The 17,472-nt window shown below is 39.1% G+C and overlaps 5 protein-coding genes across 5 annotated transcripts; 2 read left to right on the plus strand and 3 right to left on the minus strand.

The window, feature by feature from the left end:
- The first annotated feature begins 661 nt into the window (after positions 1 to 661).
- LOC141589983 (uncharacterized) lies at positions 662 to 1,465 on the plus strand. Its single transcript, XM_074410601.1, has one exon. It carries the CDS (start codon positions 662 to 664, stop codon positions 1,463 to 1,465), a length of 804 nt encoding a protein of 267 aa, XP_074266702.1.
- A 2,065-nt stretch (positions 1,466 to 3,530) lies between these two features.
- On the minus strand, positions 3,531 to 3,887 carry LOC141589984 (uncharacterized). Its single transcript, XM_074410602.1, has one exon. It carries the CDS (start codon positions 3,885 to 3,887, stop codon positions 3,531 to 3,533), a length of 357 nt encoding a protein of 118 aa, XP_074266703.1.
- Positions 3,888 to 6,250: 2,363 nt separating this feature from the next.
- On the plus strand, positions 6,251 to 8,158 carry LOC141589985 (uncharacterized). The gene is made up of 2 exons (XM_074410603.1): positions 6,251 to 7,305; positions 7,427 to 8,158. Exons 1-2 carry the CDS (start codon positions 6,505 to 6,507, stop codon positions 8,156 to 8,158), a joined length of 1,533 nt encoding a protein of 510 aa, XP_074266704.1. The 5' UTR covers positions 6,251 to 6,504.
- A 7,266-nt stretch (positions 8,159 to 15,424) lies between these two features.
- LOC141589986 (protein FAR-RED IMPAIRED RESPONSE 1-like) lies at positions 15,425 to 15,793 on the minus strand. Its single transcript, XM_074410604.1, has one exon. It carries the CDS (start codon positions 15,791 to 15,793, stop codon positions 15,425 to 15,427), a length of 369 nt encoding a protein of 122 aa, XP_074266705.1.
- Positions 15,794 to 15,940: 147 nt separating this feature from the next.
- Positions 15,941 to 16,348, minus strand: LOC141589987 (protein FAR1-RELATED SEQUENCE 5-like). The gene has a single exon (XM_074410605.1). The coding sequence runs from the start codon at positions 16,346 to 16,348 to the stop codon at positions 15,941 to 15,943; it is 408 nt and encodes a 135-aa protein (XP_074266706.1).
- Between the last annotated feature and the right edge of the window lie 1,124 nt (positions 16,349 to 17,472).

A 17,472-nucleotide genomic window follows, 5' to 3' on the forward strand; every position in this document is an offset into this window, starting at 1 on the left:
GTTGTGGCACCGAAGGTTGGGGCACCCTTCATCCAACATTCATCGTTTTATTCCTTTTTTGCATAATAATAATCAAACTATTTCATCGTTTCACAGCAAAACATGCGAAATTTGTCTTTTCGCGAAACAAAGTCGTTCTAGTTTTCCTTTAAGTTCGACTAATGCTACTTCTATTTTTGATCTCATTCATTGTGACCTTTGGGGTCGTTATTCTGAAAACGCATCATGTGGTTCTCGCTATTTTTTAACTATCGTTGATGATTTTTCCCGTTCCACTCAGGTATATTTACTTCGTCACAAAAATGATACTCATCAAAAGATTTTAAATTTTTTTGCTATGGTAGAACGACAATTTAATAAGAAAATCAAATGTTTACGTACCGACAATGGAACCGAATTCTCGACTCTTCTACCTTTCTTTAACGAAAATGGGGTCCTCTTTCAAACTTCAAACGTTGACACCCCTCAACAAAATGGACGGGTCGAACGCAAACATCATCATATTTTAAATGTTTCCCGAGCTCTCTTATTTCAAGCTTCTTTACCAAAATATTTTTGGGGGGAATGCGTTTTAACCGCCGTTTACTTAATGAACCGAACCCCATCCAACCTTCTTCATGGAAAGACACCTTACGAATTGTTATTTGACAAACCACTACCCATGGATCATATGCGCATTTTTGGTTGTCTTGCCTATGCGAAAACTCTCAATCGGGCTCGCGATAAATTTGCCCCTAAGAGTCGTAAATGTATTTTCATTGGATATCCTTTTGGCAAGAAAGGATGGTGGCTTTACGACCTTGACACGGGTACATACTTTGAATCCCGAGACGTTGTTTTTGTTGAAAATACTTTTCCTTATGCTGCTCTCCATGCTCACAACCCTAACTATATCACTCACTCCCTCGACAACGACCTCACGCCGGTTGATCAGCTTGTTGTTGTCACCTCATCCATCCCCGAAACAACTCCCCCCAACACTCCCATCGACACCCTCATCGACACCATCATCGACACTACTACCGCTCCATCTACCAGCTCACCTGACCCCGTTGCCTCTCCTCTCGACACTATCACCAGCTCCACTACCCCACCTCCCATACCCGACCCACAACCTACGGACACTACCTTAGGCTGTGGTCATCGAAATAAAATTCCCAACTCGAACCTCAAAGATTTCGTGGTTAATCCTACTCGTCCCTCGACCAACTCTCTCCTCGCTTCATCATCATCAGGTACACGGTATCCTATTTCACACTACATTAATAGTTCTAAATTTTCTACTAATCATCGAGCTTTCTTGACGGCCGTGACTAAAAATTACGAGCCTAGCACGTTTAATGATGCAATGCAGGATGACCATTGGCGAAATGCAATGAAACTCGAGATTGATGCTTTGGAAAAGAACAACACTTGGACACTGGAACAATTACCCCCGAATAAAAAGGCGATTGGTTCCAAATAGGTTTATAAAATAAAGTACAACGCCGATGGGACAATTGAACGGTATAAAGTCCATTTAGTTGTTATGGGAAATAGACAAGTTGAAGGTGTCGATTACAATGAAATGTTTGTTCCGACCGTCAAACTTGTCACTGTGCGCAACACTCTTCTTGCTCTCGCTGCCGCTAAGAAATGGGAACTCCATCAAATGGATGTCCATAATGCCTTCCTCCATGGCAATTTGACGGAGGAAGTTTATATGAAGCCACCCCCGGTTTCTCCTCATCCGCGGCGGGTAAAGTATGTCGACTACGTAAATCCTTATATTGGCTCAAACAAGCTCCGAGATGTTGGTATGCCAAGCTTGCTTCGGCCCTCACTCAATATGGATTCAAGCAATGTCCGTATGATCACTCCCTTTACTCCATGACCAACACTAAAACTGTAGTCCACGTCCTTATATATGTTGATGATTTGGTTATCTGCGGTAACGATACTCTAATGATCCGCCAATTCAAAGACTACCTTTCCTCATGCTTTCACATGAAAGATCTCGCTACTATGAAATACTTTCTTGTGCTCCAAATTGCACGGAACACCACAGGTATCTTCGTCTCACAACGAAAATATGCCCTCGATATCATCCAAGAAACCGGACTGCTCGGTGCTAAACCCGCTAGCATCCCTATGGAACCCAACCACCACTTGGCCGAATCCACCGCACCACCAATGAAGGATTCTCAACCCTATCGACGCTTAGTCGGGCGCCTCGTCTACCTTACTATTACACGGCCTGAGCTCCTTAACTCCATCCATATTCTCGCTCAATTTATGACCACTCCCACAACCGAGCACTGGGATGCCGCTATCCAAGTCATTCGCTATATCAAAAACTCTCCCGGTCAAGGTATTCTTCTCCGCTCCGACAGCGACCTTGCTCTCCATGCCTAATGTGATTCGGACTACGCGAGCTGCCCTCTTAGCCGTAGGTCCATCACGGCTTATCTCGTGTTCCTTGGCTCATCTCCCATTTCTTGGAAGACCAAGAAACAAACGACCGTATCTTGTTCCTCGGCCGAAGCCGAAAACCGAGCTATGGCCTATACAACATGTGAACTTAAATGGTTAAAAGGGCTCCTTGCTTTTCTCGGCACACCTCACACCCAACCCATTTCCTTATCATGTGACAGTCAATCCGCTCTACATATAGCAAGAAACCCGGTCTTTCATGAACGGACCAAACACATAGAAGTTGATTGTCACTTCATCCGCGACGAAATTCAACGGGGTGTTATCGCACCAATATATCTCCATACAAGGGAACAACTTGCAGATAAATTTACCAAGGCCCTCGGAAGAGCTTCATTTACGCATCTTTTGTCCAAATTGGGCGTCTCGAACCTCCACGCTCCAACTTGAAGGGGGGTAATAGCATTGCCATCAAAGAGCCGTTTGCAACCAAGAGAACCATTGGCTCAAATCCTCTATACATGGCAATTTGGGATTATTTCCTTTCCTTTACAATTTTAATATTTCTTTCCGTATATACGCAATCTTTACTTTGTATAAATATAACTATAATCTCTTTGTATTAGACACAATTGAGTATACAAATTATACGATTACTTCTTCTGTTAAGTTTGTTGGGGTTTTTGGTACAAATAATATAAAGATGCAAAGACACAATATTTTGTTATGGACTTAACCACAACCCAACTTGTATTAGTATTCTTAAATCTTAACAATAATACAATTTCAAACCTCAAACACTTAGCTACTAGCCAAGATTTCCAACTATGCTTAACTCGGAATATTAAGCATACACTCACTTCTAATCCAACTTGACTAATGACCTTTATATACAAGTCCTAAGTCCTAACTCCAACATAGCCACATTACGAGCCTTAATATCTTACTAATCTAACTCCTAACATTTACATACTACTAATTATATAAACATCTAAAACATAAATAGTAGTAAGTTAAACATAACTTAAACATATTAAGAACTCTATATGTTACTATCTTTAATGTTGGGATTACTTCCCAACGAACCTCCCCTTAAGCCCAACATTACTTTGGACTTGTCAATCATCGAGCGGAGCGACCAAACCTTTACTTGGAAGCACCTCCCCTTCACTTGAGAGTACCTCCCCTTGAACTAACCCATCTTCAACACATCTTCCATCAAATGTGAATAAGTTAGTTTTACCTTTTCTACCTTTGAGAATCACCTTACCCTTTTTAGTGACCTCCAAAACACCACTCTTAACATGAATGGTACAATCCTTAGAATCTAATCTACCTAATGAGATTAAATTTCTACTAATGTTTGGTATATATCTAACATCACCAAATCTTCTAACTTGGCCATCATGAAGTCTCACCTTAACTTCACCAATCCCTTCAATCTTTGCTTTATCACCATTTGGCAAACTAACCATCTTTCCTTCACATTCTTCATAAGAAGAAAACCAATCTTTTCTCCCACATATGTGATAGGAACACTACTACAGATACAGGCTATAACAACGGGTAAAAACCGTTGTAAAAACAAAAAGCGGACGTTGTTAAAGCGGCCGTTGTAGAAGGTATTTACAACGGTTTGGTTATTTAATGAAACCGTTGTCGAAAGTATTCACCACGGTTAAAAGCCGTTGTTATTGGGTGTACGCCATTGTGGAAAGTGTTTCAAAAATTTGGAGGGAATAATATAACAACGGTTGTCATATGTATAACCGTTGTTGTAACTTTCCCTCCAAAATTGTGAAGTCTTTTAACAACGAGTTTATGCTACATACCCGTTGTTGAAAGTGTTAGTAACAACGGTTCTTAGTTTAAAACCCGTTGTTGTAACTTTCCCTCCAAAATTGTGAAGACTTTTAACAACGGTTCTTCTTTTAAAACCTGTTGTTGAATATTATGCGCGGTATTTGTGAAAGGTATTCACAACGGTGTTTTTTTTATTAATCGTTGTGAAAGGTCTTCACAACGGTTTTTTTTAGTAACCGTTTTTATTACGAACTCCTAATATTTTGAAAAATTAAATTTGTTTCATGCCATTCAAAAACCTGCATATATCAGCAGCACCATATACCAAGACAAAGCATAAATCACAGTTGGGTTCATCGAACTCAATAGATTCAATTCAACCACAACAAGACATCATATATATATATATATATATATATATATATATATATATATATATATATATATATATATATATATATAGAGGAAGGATCAAGTGAGTCCACCTTAAGTCATTAAGTCCATAAGTCCCATTTATAGCCCTTAGATTGTGAGGATGAATGGCTAAGATTACACCAAAAAGCAACTTATAACATTAAAATAATATGTAGACTAATTACCTCTCTCCTTAGGCTATTAGACTTACTGTTCATTCTGCATGTATGTTTCCCCTCAGTCACTTGCACGTTATTCAACTTCCCTCCACTTGATCATACAACCTCCTCATAATTTCAAAAAACCGTCCTTCCTTATTCCTGTCTTTCATTTCACATTTCTTCATTTCTTTTCTATTCCTTCTTTGTTCCATTCTCTTGCTTACCAAATACAACAAATCCATTTCTTTTCTGTATTCTATCGCATTCAAACCTTTGTAGTTCCTATCTTTGTTTCTTTATCTCAGTTTGAAGGTAATTTATTGATCATCCTTTATTCTTTTCTTTGTTTAAATTTTTTTATTTTGCAATTTATGCTTCAGTCGTAATTGTTTTATTGCGTGTTTCAATTTTATTGTGTGTTTCAATTTCTGTGATTTTATTGTGTGTTTGAATATTTAATTAAATTCACAGTGTAAATCTGAATTGATGGGTAGTGACAATGTATTTGTTAGGGTTTTAATCGAGCCTGTTTTTGGGGATTGTAAATGTGATGTAATTGGGACTGTGAATGTGAGGACAGCCGAAGTGTAAATGTGAGGATAGGAGAAGTGTAAATGTGAACAATCAGAAAGTGTAAATGTGAGGATAGGAGAAGTGTAAATGTTATCAAATAAAGCGTAAATCTGACTCAATTGGAAGTGTAAATGTGAAGATATTCAAAGTGTAAATGTGAGGATAGAGTAAGTGTAAATGTGAACAAATAAAGGGTAAATCTGACTAAAGTGGAAGTGTAAATGTGAAGATAATGGAAGTGTAAATGTGAGGATAGAGTAAGTGTAAATGTGAACAAATAAAGGGTAAATCTGACTAAAGTGGAAGTGTAAATGTGAAGATAATGAAAGTGTAAATGTGAGTGCGGGGAGAAGTGTAAATGTGAATAAATAAAGGGTAAATCTGACTAAATTGGAAGTGTAAATGTGAAGATCTTTGGAAGTGTAAATGTGAGGATAGAGTAAGTGTAAATGTGAATAAATAAAGGGTAAATCTGACTAAATTGGAAGTGTAAATTTGAAGATACTGGAAGTGTAAATGTGAGGATAGAGTAAGTGTAAATGTGAACAAATAAAGGGTAAATCTGACTAAAGTGGAAGTGTAAATGTGAAGATAATGGAAGTGTAAATGTGAGGATAGAGTAAGTGTAAATGTGAACAAATAAAGGGTAAATCTGACTAAAGTGGAAGTGTAAATGTGAAGATAATGAAAGTGTAAATGTGAGTGTAGGAGAAGTGTAAATGTGAATAAATAAAGGGTAAATCTGACTAAAGTGGAAGTGTAAATGTGAAGATACTGGAAGTGTAAATGTGAGGATAGAGTAAGTGTAAATGTAAATGTGTAGACTGTTATAGGTTGACTCGATCATTGTGCATTTCTTATGTACTTTTTGTTCTGATTCGGATGGTATCGATGGAGAAGTACCGGAGGTGAACAACAACCAGAAGTTACCCCTACTGTTTCCGTCAAGTGTCGCCCCAACCGGCTTCACAAGCTTATTGGTAAGCTTAACATTGCCCAACGAGCTGCTGTACAGAGGATTGGATTTGGGGGGCTGCTTCATCTTAAACTCAGAAGTTTCCCGCTTTCACATGTTCCTGAATTTCTTGAGGCTTTTAGCGATGGTTCTCATGTTTTCAGGGCGTCGGAGTTGAAGGAGTTTATGGTTACTAAGTACGATGTCTATGACTGTTTCATGTTACCTGTTGGTGAGAGAGAGATGGAAATAGTACCTACTGGACACATGCCTGGTGCTAAAGATGAAAAATATGTGCGCATAAAACAACTGTGGCGCAAAAAGTTCAAAGTGAAATCAAATTCTGATTCTATTCCTTTAGGAGACGTCTTCAATTATATTGAGTCAGAGCAATTCAAAGATGGAGGCGATGAATTACGCACTTTGTTTGTGCTTCTTAGCATTTCATCATTCCTTGCGCCGACATTGAACAACGGCATTGAAATCAAACTTTTGAAAGTGGTTGAAGATGTGAGTGCCATACCGGAGTATGACTGGTGCTCGTATGTATTGGAATGTCTAGCTAATGCTGCAGCCGAGGCTCGCAATGTGCAGTCACATCTGCTTGGTTGTATCCCTTTCCTTATGATTACTTATTTTCAGCGGTATGATTACCGTGGCAAGAGTTGCCCAGATGGCCTTCCACTTATTCAGCATTGGGATCTGAAAACTCTATCGAAGAGGTTAAAGGATGAGTTGGACGTGGGTCCACTGGGTCGCCTAACTTTGTCGAAGGTGATGTACCCGCGATGTCAAAACAAGACCCCTGATGAGAAGGACACTGGTAATACGATGTTGGCTATAGCTGGCGTGCCCAAGGCGCCATTGGCAAGCCCCACGCCTCTTCTGATTTCAACGTCGGGTACATCACCCGATAAGAAGTTTATTCAGATTGAACTCCCTCCCGGTGTTGAAGATGACGATGAGTTGAAAGCTAGGGCTGTAGATGTAAGATTTATGTTATGAATGTTTAATTAATCGCATATTTTTATTTAATATATATATATATATTGAGCAGGTATATTTTGTGTATCTAGAGTCTTAAATCTTTTTTTGTTACCAACTGTAGGGTGTACACGAGCTGTACTTGAAGATTCAAAGGAACGCTGTGGCCTTCTATTCCTGGTATACGGATGCAGCTGAAATGCTTAAGAAATTAACAACAGGTGCTACTTCTTCAACTGATCTTGTTCCTTCACAAGCGACGCAAGCTTTTTTTGAAGGAGCAAAGGTGAAGGAATATGTTGAAGAAGTTGGAAATTTAGCTTCCCAAATGAAAAAGTATAATGATAACGCTCCCTCATTGTCAGATGTTGGGAAGGTGGCCAAGAAAAAAACAAAGGCAAGCAAGAAAAAAAAGACGAAGGCTCCTAAGTTTGAGTTTACGCCTACTGTAGAGCCTGTATCACTTGCAGAAGATTCTGATTTACATGATAAAGCAGGTGATGCGGCGATGTCAGAGGTAATGGAGACCGCTGATTTCTACAACACCGCTGAACTTAACGAAGCCTGTCGACGAGAGGAAGAGGAATGCGGGCTAGATTTAACCGACGACTTGACTCAATACACTGATCGGCAGATTCTAGAGAAAATTTATAGCCCGGATGAAGTTGAAGAAGCGTACACAAAGTCCTCATTGAACGAGGAGCAGGAAAGTTTGGGAGGGGAAGTGCCTGACACTAGTGGTGGCCCAGAGAAAACTGAAGATGTTGTCCAGAAGTGTAAGTCAGAAGCAACGAATAAGGGTGATGCGGATGTGGTAGGTCAGTCAACTGAAGATGGTTCATCTTGGTTCAACTAAAATTTATTTTTTGCGATATTGATAATGCGCTGCAAGGTTTGCAGATGTTGGGGATGGTGGTGGTGAAGTGGCGGAGGGTGCGTACGGATAGGTGAGGATGAGATTGTGCGGGGGTATGGATATGGAGGTGGCTCAAGAACGGGGGCTGTTTTGGCGAAGGGGAGCCGTCTTCTTCAAAAGTAGTAAACAAGGTGGGTGTGGATGTGGTAGTCCCGTCAATTGAAGATGGATCATCTTCATTTGAGTTGAAATTTATAGCGACAGCTGATATCGATAATGCGCTGAAAAAGTTGTCAGACAGCGGTGACATTGAAGTGGCACAGGGTGGTGCACTGACAGTCCAGGATGAGGCTGTGCAGGGCATGGACATGGAGCCGTCCCAAGAGCGGGGGCCTGCCGCGGCCCGAACCACTCGGGGTTGGACTAGTGCCTGGTGAGGCTGTGGAAGCTAGCGGTGCACCGGGAGTGGAACAGCTCGTTGACCGACACCAAGTCAGTGGTACGAAAGCACCGGATGGTGAGCCTGGCGTTGTTTCGACCACAGTGCGTGAAGATGCATCGCAAGAAGGTTTAGAGATTGGTAGTGGCATGGTCAACGAGGAAGGTGAGGGCCCTACTGAACAACCTGGTTGCCCTGGTTCATTTCAGAATGATGACAAGCCCATGGATGTTGCAGAGGGTTCAGATAAGGTTATTGTTGAAGCACCATCCTCCGAGTTTAAGTTGCCGGAATTTCAGTGTACGTTTATATCTCTTTGCAGAGCTAGCCGAGGCGTTTAAGGGGGTTCGGTGAGGATTTTGGAAAGACTGATGTGGCAGGCCCTTCTCAACCAGCCGTTCCCGCGGATGGTCGGGAAATTTATGTCCCCCGTAGTAATATGGATCACCACCCTTTCCTATTTCATTCACCTGAGCCCTTACAGTGCATGGAAGTGGTCCCTGAGAATCTGACTTGCACCATGGATTGTGGGGAACCCATGCCGAGCAGGGCTTTGTTCTTGTGAGACTGCAAATTTGAATAAGAAATTATTTAGGGGTGTTTTTAAGGAAAGGAAATACGTCCTGGACTACGTATTTAATAAATCAGAAGCTTGGTTGAAAGGGTGAGTCGATTAATTTCTATGTTAAACATATTAATACTTATATGTTGTCGTAACCATGTTTGCCTTATATAAATCAAACTTTTTTTGTAGGGAAGAATTGGCAGTTTTTTCAGACTTTTTCTTCGTGTCACGGGAAGACATGTTAACCCTTGAACCTGGACAGGAAGTTATGAATTCTGTAATCGATTGTTGGTGCCTACTAATCAATAAGATGATGTACGACCAAACCGCACGATTGCATCCTCTCGTTGTTTCTTCGGGCTTAGTCACACTGTACTTGCCCTATCCTCACTCAATGCAATTTTTATAGTTCCAATTTAATTGATTAGTAAGTGTCTAAATTTAATAGCGCTGCCGTTTGTTTGAACAGAGCCCGCTTTGGAAATTTGGAAAGCCAAGAAGAAAGGCATTGTTCTTGACAAAAAGGACGAAATCTGGGCTGGGTGGGATGCTTGGATTCAATCCTGTTTGTCTCCATTTCAACTTGGATCTGATATGGTAAGTGTAAATGTGACCTATTGTGAAGTGTAAATGTCATCACACCGAAAGTGTATATGTGATTTTCACAGAAAGTGTAAATGCCTGGATGTGATTAAGAAGAAAGTGTAAATGTCATGGAACATGAAGTGTAAATGTGATACGTAGTGAAGTGTAAATGTTATGATGTATAGTGTAAATGTGATTATATAGAAAGTGTAAATATATTGACATAGCGAGTGTAAAGGTGACTAAATAGAAAGTGTAAATGTCAGCACACATAAAGTGTAAATGTGAAAATATGTAAAGTGTAAATGTCATGACATATGAAGTGTAAACGTGAGACACAGTGAACTGTAAATGCCATGATGTATGTATTGTGGAAATGTGAACATATAGAAAGTGTAAATGTGATGACATAGGGAGTGTAAAGGTGACTAAACAGGAAGTGTAAATGTGATCGCATTTAAAGTGTAAATGTGAATATGGAAAGTGTAAATGTCAGCAGTTTGGAAGTGTAAATGTGAGATATAGTGAAGTGTAAAAGCTATGAGACGGGTAGTGTAAAGGTGACTAAATACGAAGTGTAAATGTCATGACATATGTAGTGTAAATGTGAATATATGGAAAGTGTAAATGTCATGACACAGGGACTGTAAATGTGACGAATTATTGAAAAAGTAAATCTGAATTTTTTACTGAGTGTATCTTTTATGTCTTTGTTGTCACACCCGCTGAGTCTTCATCCCGATCTTATCGGCAATAATGATCATTACATTTTGTGCATGCATAAACTTCGTTTAAAGCGAGATAGAGTATTTGGACAACCGTCGATACGACGATGATTTTGAGAAGCTTCCATATTTTGGAATTTCCCGCATTGCGGTAATAATTATAAATAGCATTCCGTAATTTGTTCTTCAGTGTTGATGTATTCTGGAATTGTAAACACTGTTTTTCAATTGACTTTTTTTTTTAATTCCTTTTACAGTGTGATTTAATGGGTGCGTATCTGGAGTCTAAAGGGTTTGTCAGAGGATCAAAGGTTGCTGGGTTCAAATTTGTGAATGTCGAATTTAAATGGCAAGGCACGGGTTATTCTGCGTTTGATTGCGGGGTGTACATGATGATACACATGCTGCTTTTCAATGGGAAGCTATTTGACTGCGCCTTAGGTGAGATGGACGTTCTGAACCTCGTCCGGGCTGAAGTGGTGTCGATTCTTATCCTGAGTGACCATAACAAAGTGAGGGAGAGCGTTCGCTCAAGGATAACCCAATTCAGAGAAAAGTATGGTCAAGGTCGAACCCATTTGGAAAACCTGGTCTCCAATGTTGCACGAGCGGAGTACGGACGATGAGGAAGAGATTACGTACGATGAAACGACCTCGTGTTGCGAGTCCCACCCCTAAACGCGTAGAAGGAAGCCCGTGGTCAATCGTAGCCATACAGCGGAAAGCGACCCGCTGTTGTTCAGCGTCCGCGATCGTCGGGTAGCCAACCGTTGTCACCGTACGGAGGCCGTCCCGGGCGGGGGATGGCTTGGGTTGCTCAATTGATCGTGTGGGGCTGCTGGTACGCAAACTCTTGTTGTCTCGACCTTCTTACGGAACAATCAAAGTCTGGTCAGGGGTATTCGATCACGTCGAAAGCATGCGGTGGACTATTGCCTGTTAGACGACTACAACTTTGAAAATTCGTTAGTTCGCTGTCTCTTATAAACGGGGCCAATTCGTTACGATATTTAATTTGTAACTACTTCTCAATTTCTTACTATTATACGTGTGTTTTATTCGGTGAATCAATCTCTTGGTACAAGAGGGCATGCGACGATTTCATGGCCGGTCCGACATCATGACCATGCTTCCGAGGTTGTAATGTCGCTGTTGTCATTGAGTCGTGGGCTGTTTTTCTTTGAACCATTTGGAGTCTGCTGAACACTTACTTCCTAGGATGGCCTTCTTTGGGATACGTCATATGGTACACCCCCCCCCCCTTCTCCCGGCGCACAAAGCCTCAAAGTTATACATTAGTTCTTTCTTTTATTATGAAGTCTCACTCACTCCCGACAGGAATGTATCATGCAAGCTTATGGATATACGTGAAGCAGGCTCTGATCTAATGACATCACCGATCGGTTGTATCACATTTGGGATACCTTCATCCAGGATCGTGATAAAACTTTCAACCTGAATGCCGAGTTTATCTTCGTACTTGTCAACATTGGTGGGCACTTTGCATGCGTGTGTATAAATTTTGGACAACAAACTGTGGATCTCCTTGACTACCAACATCATGCCAACTGGGATCGGCCCGAGATGTGCAATGTTACTCGCCAAGTGGCATCATTTGTTAGCGATTATTTGGACGTCGAACGGACGGGGGATATGAGATTACTAGCTTTGAGCATCGGCAAATCCCGTTCAGGCGCCAAACACCCTTCCTAACATAACGAGAATCGGGGGTTTTTCGTATGATGTATATCTTTGATGTACGAGGGTCTACCTTTTGAGCATCCGGACTTGGAGAGGAAGAGGAATCGACGGTACTTGGTAGTCGAGTTGGTGGCGACGCTTGTTCTAGCTGACATAAATGTCAACAGAGACATTTTTGAAGCAAAGTTGAATGGGTTTATCATTTGGAAAAGAAGATTTATGGGCCAAGTTACAAAAGAAGCGCAAAATTAGGTGTGTTGTCGAAAAAGTGAACAATTTGTGGACATTTTTTTTTTAAATGTATTTTGTTTGGCACTCTTGAACTTAGTAAATAATGTTTTGCAAGTGTAAGCTTTACAGTAATGAAGTGTAATTGTAAATTACACTAATGAAGCTTTACAGTAATGAAGTGTAATTGTTGGCATTTATAGTCATAGTTTATTCAAAGTGTAAATGTGACTAAATTGCAAGTGTAACTGTTATCACACTTGTAATTTAGTCACATTTACACTTTAAGTGTAAATGTTAACACACTTAAAGTGTAAATGTTAACAATGTCAGTGTCAACTTTAACATACTGAAAGTTTGAATATAAACACACCTGAATTTAAATTGAATGCGGTGTAAATGTGGTGACATGGGAAGTGTAAATGTGGTGACAGCCCAAGTGTAAATGTGAACAAAAAAGTGTAACTAACAACAAATAGGAAGTGTAAATTTGAATATAGGAGAAGTATAAATGTGAGGATATAGTATGTGTAAATGTGAAGTTCTTTGGAAGTGTAAATGTCTTTGACATGGGAAGTGTAAATGTTAACACGAGTAAATTGGAAGTGTAAATGTGAAGATATTCAAATTGTAAATGTGAGGATATAGTATGTGTAAATGTGAAGTTACTGGAAGTGTAAATGTGCTGACATGGGAAGTGTAAATGTTAACACCAGTTATTTGAAAATAAGTGTAACTGTTACTTGAAATAACATAAGTAATCCAAAATAAGTTCAAGTAACACAATGTTTGGCTATCTAATAAAACAGAGAGATTTTGGTCTTATGCGGTGTAACTCTAATGTTGGTGTTACTAAAAGTTACACCAACTGCATTTCAAAGTTTCTGTTGCCATGAGACCAATTCCTTATCGCCCGCTCCAGTTATAGCACATCAAAGTTTTAAGTTACACACTCAAAATATATAAAGCAACACTTGTCACCGATCGACGTCTATTCTTCTCCTGACTCCAGCTCTTCCTCCTCCTCTCCTTCATCCTCTTCTGGTTCAGACGACCCTTCGCACAATGGTGTGTGTGCTGAGAAGGGGTTAGGGCAGTTTCTCTTGTCGTGATTTGCCATTCTCTTGCAATTCTTACACTTACGTTTGGGTTTCCTAGCCAACACCATTGCTTTTTTTTTGTCGACAAAGCAATCTTTTTCCGGTCCCCTTGTTTTTGAATTCTTTGGTGGCAATATCGTCACTACCTCACATGCCGTACAATTCAGAAATTTCTCCATTTGTTGATTTTTATTCAACACTTCCTCTAATGGTGAGAGGGACTGTCTAAATGATCTAATTACAGTGGAAAAGCTGTCAACATCAGCTATTCCTTTGTCTCGAAGGAGTCCTACAGCTTCATGAACTTCTGACCACATTATTGACATTGCAATTTGTTTTTCATCGATGACTTGCATGTTTTCTGTTCCTTCACCATTAGATGTGAAAATCCTTAATCGGAGATACTCTTTCATCCATCTATTCAGAACATAATCTTCTGGTATAGTCTTTAGCCCACTTTTTGAAAAAATCCATATTATATGGCGGCATAGGATTAGGTTCTTTCAAACATCGTACAACTGCAGCTTGCTCTACGTGTACCTTCGTCATCAGATAAAGCTATCATGTAAGTGTGAACGTTAAAAACAGTGAGACTTATGTAAAGTGTAAATGTATTGAATTGTAAAGTGTAAATGTGAAGTCATTAGAAGTGTAAATGTAATGATCTAAAGTGTAAATGTCATGAATTGTAAAGTGTAAATGCTAAGTAATTAGAAGTGTAAATGTAATCTAATAGGAAGTGTAAATGTTAAGGTATTAGAAGTGTAAATGTAATGAACTAAAGTGTAAATGTCATGAATTGTAAAGTGTAAATGCTAAGTAATTAGAAGTGTAAATGTAATCTAATAGGAAGTGTAAATGTTAAGGTATCTAATAGGAAGTGTAAATGTTAAGTTATAGGGGATTTACATGTGTAAATGTCATATGATGTAAAGTGTAAATGTCATCAATTGTAAAGTGTAAATGTTAAGTTAATAGAAGTGTATATGCAAACTAATAGGAAGTGTAAATGTAAACTAATGGGAAGTGTAAATGTTAAGTTATTAGAAGTGTAAATGTTAAGTTATAGGAAGTGTAAATGTTAAGTTATAGGAATTTAAAAGAGGTAAAAACAGAAAGTGTAAATGTCATAGGAAGTGTAAACTAAATGTCTGTACACAACTTCAAAATTCTTCTTTCTGGTTGAATCTTTGACAATAGTTATCTCTATTTCGCCTCTCTCGGTGAAACCTCTGTTCTACATGTATCAATTGAGAAGAAGGCTTCTTGTTTGAATGTGTTGAAAGCTGAATATGTGTACACCTTTGCAGCATGAATCTCTAATGCCAGATGTGTTGATTTATTTGTTGCGGACGAGTGCTTATCCATGTTGTCAAGCTGCTTTTGTGTATGTCTTTGTTGGTCCATAGCGCTCTCAAAACGCATCCAAAACTCAACCAATGTTCCTGACTTGTGTTCAAACCTCTTGAAAAAGCTATTTTCGCTCTCTGATCTTTGAGTTGTCCTCATAATCGACGCCATCCTCAAGTCTCTGCAATGCGCCATCACCCACTGTCCCCTTATAGCATATGTATCTGCAAACCAATCATTTACGCCAACACCATGATCTTGAACTATTTGCTCCCAGAGACCATCAAATTCTGCTGCCTCAAGCTCATCGTCCCATATAATGTCATCAATTTTACAGATGAAGTCATTATAGTCGCTTCTCGATACGCCAAACTTATTTGGCATTTTGTTCATTATATGCCACATACAGAAGCGATGGCGTTGTCTTGAAAACAAGAGGGACAGATTTGATAATACCAGGTCCGATCCGTAATTATGTACTCGGGTTCCTTACCTCCCATTGCTATTAAAAACCGGCTGAAAACCCAATTAAACGACTCATAATCTTCCCTTGCAATTAGAGCCCCACGAACGTCACGGATCGTTTATGGTGGTCAACACTGTGAATGGTGTGAATACCATAGAATACTTATTGGTGGAGTAAGTTGGGTCGAATGACACCGCATCACCAAAAATTTTGTAATTATCTCGGGCGGTACCGTCCGCCCATATGGCCCTACGTAGGCTGCCATCATCGTCAAGGTCATAGTCAAAGTAGAAACCTATTCTTGTTTGAGTTATTTCCTTGAAATGGTCAACAAACAACTGACCATCCCGTTCGTGAATGAAACATTTAACATCCCTATGGAAGTTCTTAAAATCATTTAAGCTTGCTCCAATGTTTTCGTATCCATTCACTTGTTCTTTGCAGATTCTGTATGTTTTTGTTGCTCCTATCTTCATTTTGCCAATTAATCATTAACGAGATACGTCGGATAAAAATAACATGAATGGAATTATTTATTTAGTATAGAGAGTGATTATGTATTACAAACCCTTGAGTTTGACACGATTATCATCTTGTGATAATCTGTTATGTTACGCGACAATTTATGGAACCATCGTCCGAAGTGAGATAAGCTCGTGATTGTGACCCTCGTGGAACCGGTCAATTACTAAAACACCATTCTTCATATATAGTCGTATCCTCGCTTTACACCCAACTCTAGTGACCCTGAATATCCTCTTTGAATTCTCCCCATCCAGTCCGCCATCCTGATCTTTTCTGGGCTTCTTGTGAGCGAAACCTTCTCGATTGCAGACAACGAGCTTTGACTTGATCTCACCGCCACGCCATTTTTTTGTTGTGTACCTACGTACATCAAACCCACAAGCAATGGCGTATATCTTATAAAAAGTCACTGCATCATCAACACCCCCAAACTCCTGGCCGATGTACGGTGTAAACCTCTTCTCCACCTCCTTACACAGCTCTTGCACTGTCGGGTTGAACCCCATTCTGTTTTACCAAGTCCGTAAACGTGCAGAGTGTAAGTGTAAATGTAAATGTTCTCGAGATATGAAGTGTAAATTTTCCAAATGTTGTAAAAGTGTAAATGTCATCAAAAGTGTAAATGTCAGAACTATAGTAAAAATAAACATCCAAAAGTGTAAGTGTAAATGTCAGTAGAAACAAAGTGAAAATGTCTTTTGTTCGAAAGTGTAAATGTCATCAAAAGTGTAAATGTCAAAACTATAGTAAAAGTAAACATCCAAATGTGTAAGTGTAAATGTCAGTAGAAACAAAGTGTAAATGTGCTGTAATGTCATGTGTAAATGTCAGAAAAAGTGTAAATGTCAAAACTATAGTAAAAGTAAACATCCAAAAGTGTAAGTGTAAATGTCAGTAGAAACAAAGTGTAAATGTCTTTGTAATGTCATGTGTAAATGTCAGCAAAAGTGTAAATGTCGTGAGAAATGCGGTGTAAATGTGATTCTTTATAAGTGTAAAGTACACCAAAAGTGTAAATGTTTTCAGAATGCCAACACAAATTAAAACTATAATATTAACAATTAAAAGGTGACTATAACAGAAAGTGTAAATGTAAAACTATAGCAAAAAGAGTAAATGTGATTGTCTGAAAGTGTAAATGTCAACAAAAGTGTAAAAGTGTAAACGTGAGCAAAGAATGCGAGTGTAAATGTTATGCTTTAAAAGTGTAAATGTCAACAAAAGTGGAAATGTCAACATAAATATAACAATAAAAATGCAAATGTTATGAATTGTAAAGTGTAAATGCTAAGTAATTAGAAGTGTAATTGTTAAGTTATAGGGGATTCAAGTGAAAATGTATTATGATGTAAAGTGTGCATGTATACGAAGTACGGGAAAAGTGTAAACGTGAGCGTGTAAATGCGGTGTAAATGTGAGACTTTAAAAGTGTAAATGTCAATAAAAGTGCAAATGTTGTCAGAATGCTAACTCACATAAAAAATATACCAATTAAAATGCAAAGTTGACTATAACAATAAAAAAGTGTAAATTTAAAAGTACAGGGAAAGTGTAAACGTGAGCAATAATGCATTGATGTAAATGTGAGGCTTTAAAAGTGTAAATGTCAATAAAAGTGTAAATGTTGTCG

This window comes from Silene latifolia, chromosome 7, assembly GCF_048544455.1.
Source record: "Silene latifolia isolate original U9 population chromosome 7, ASM4854445v1, whole genome shotgun sequence".
NCBI classification, from domain to species: Eukaryota; Viridiplantae; Streptophyta; class Magnoliopsida; order Caryophyllales; family Caryophyllaceae; genus Silene; species Silene latifolia.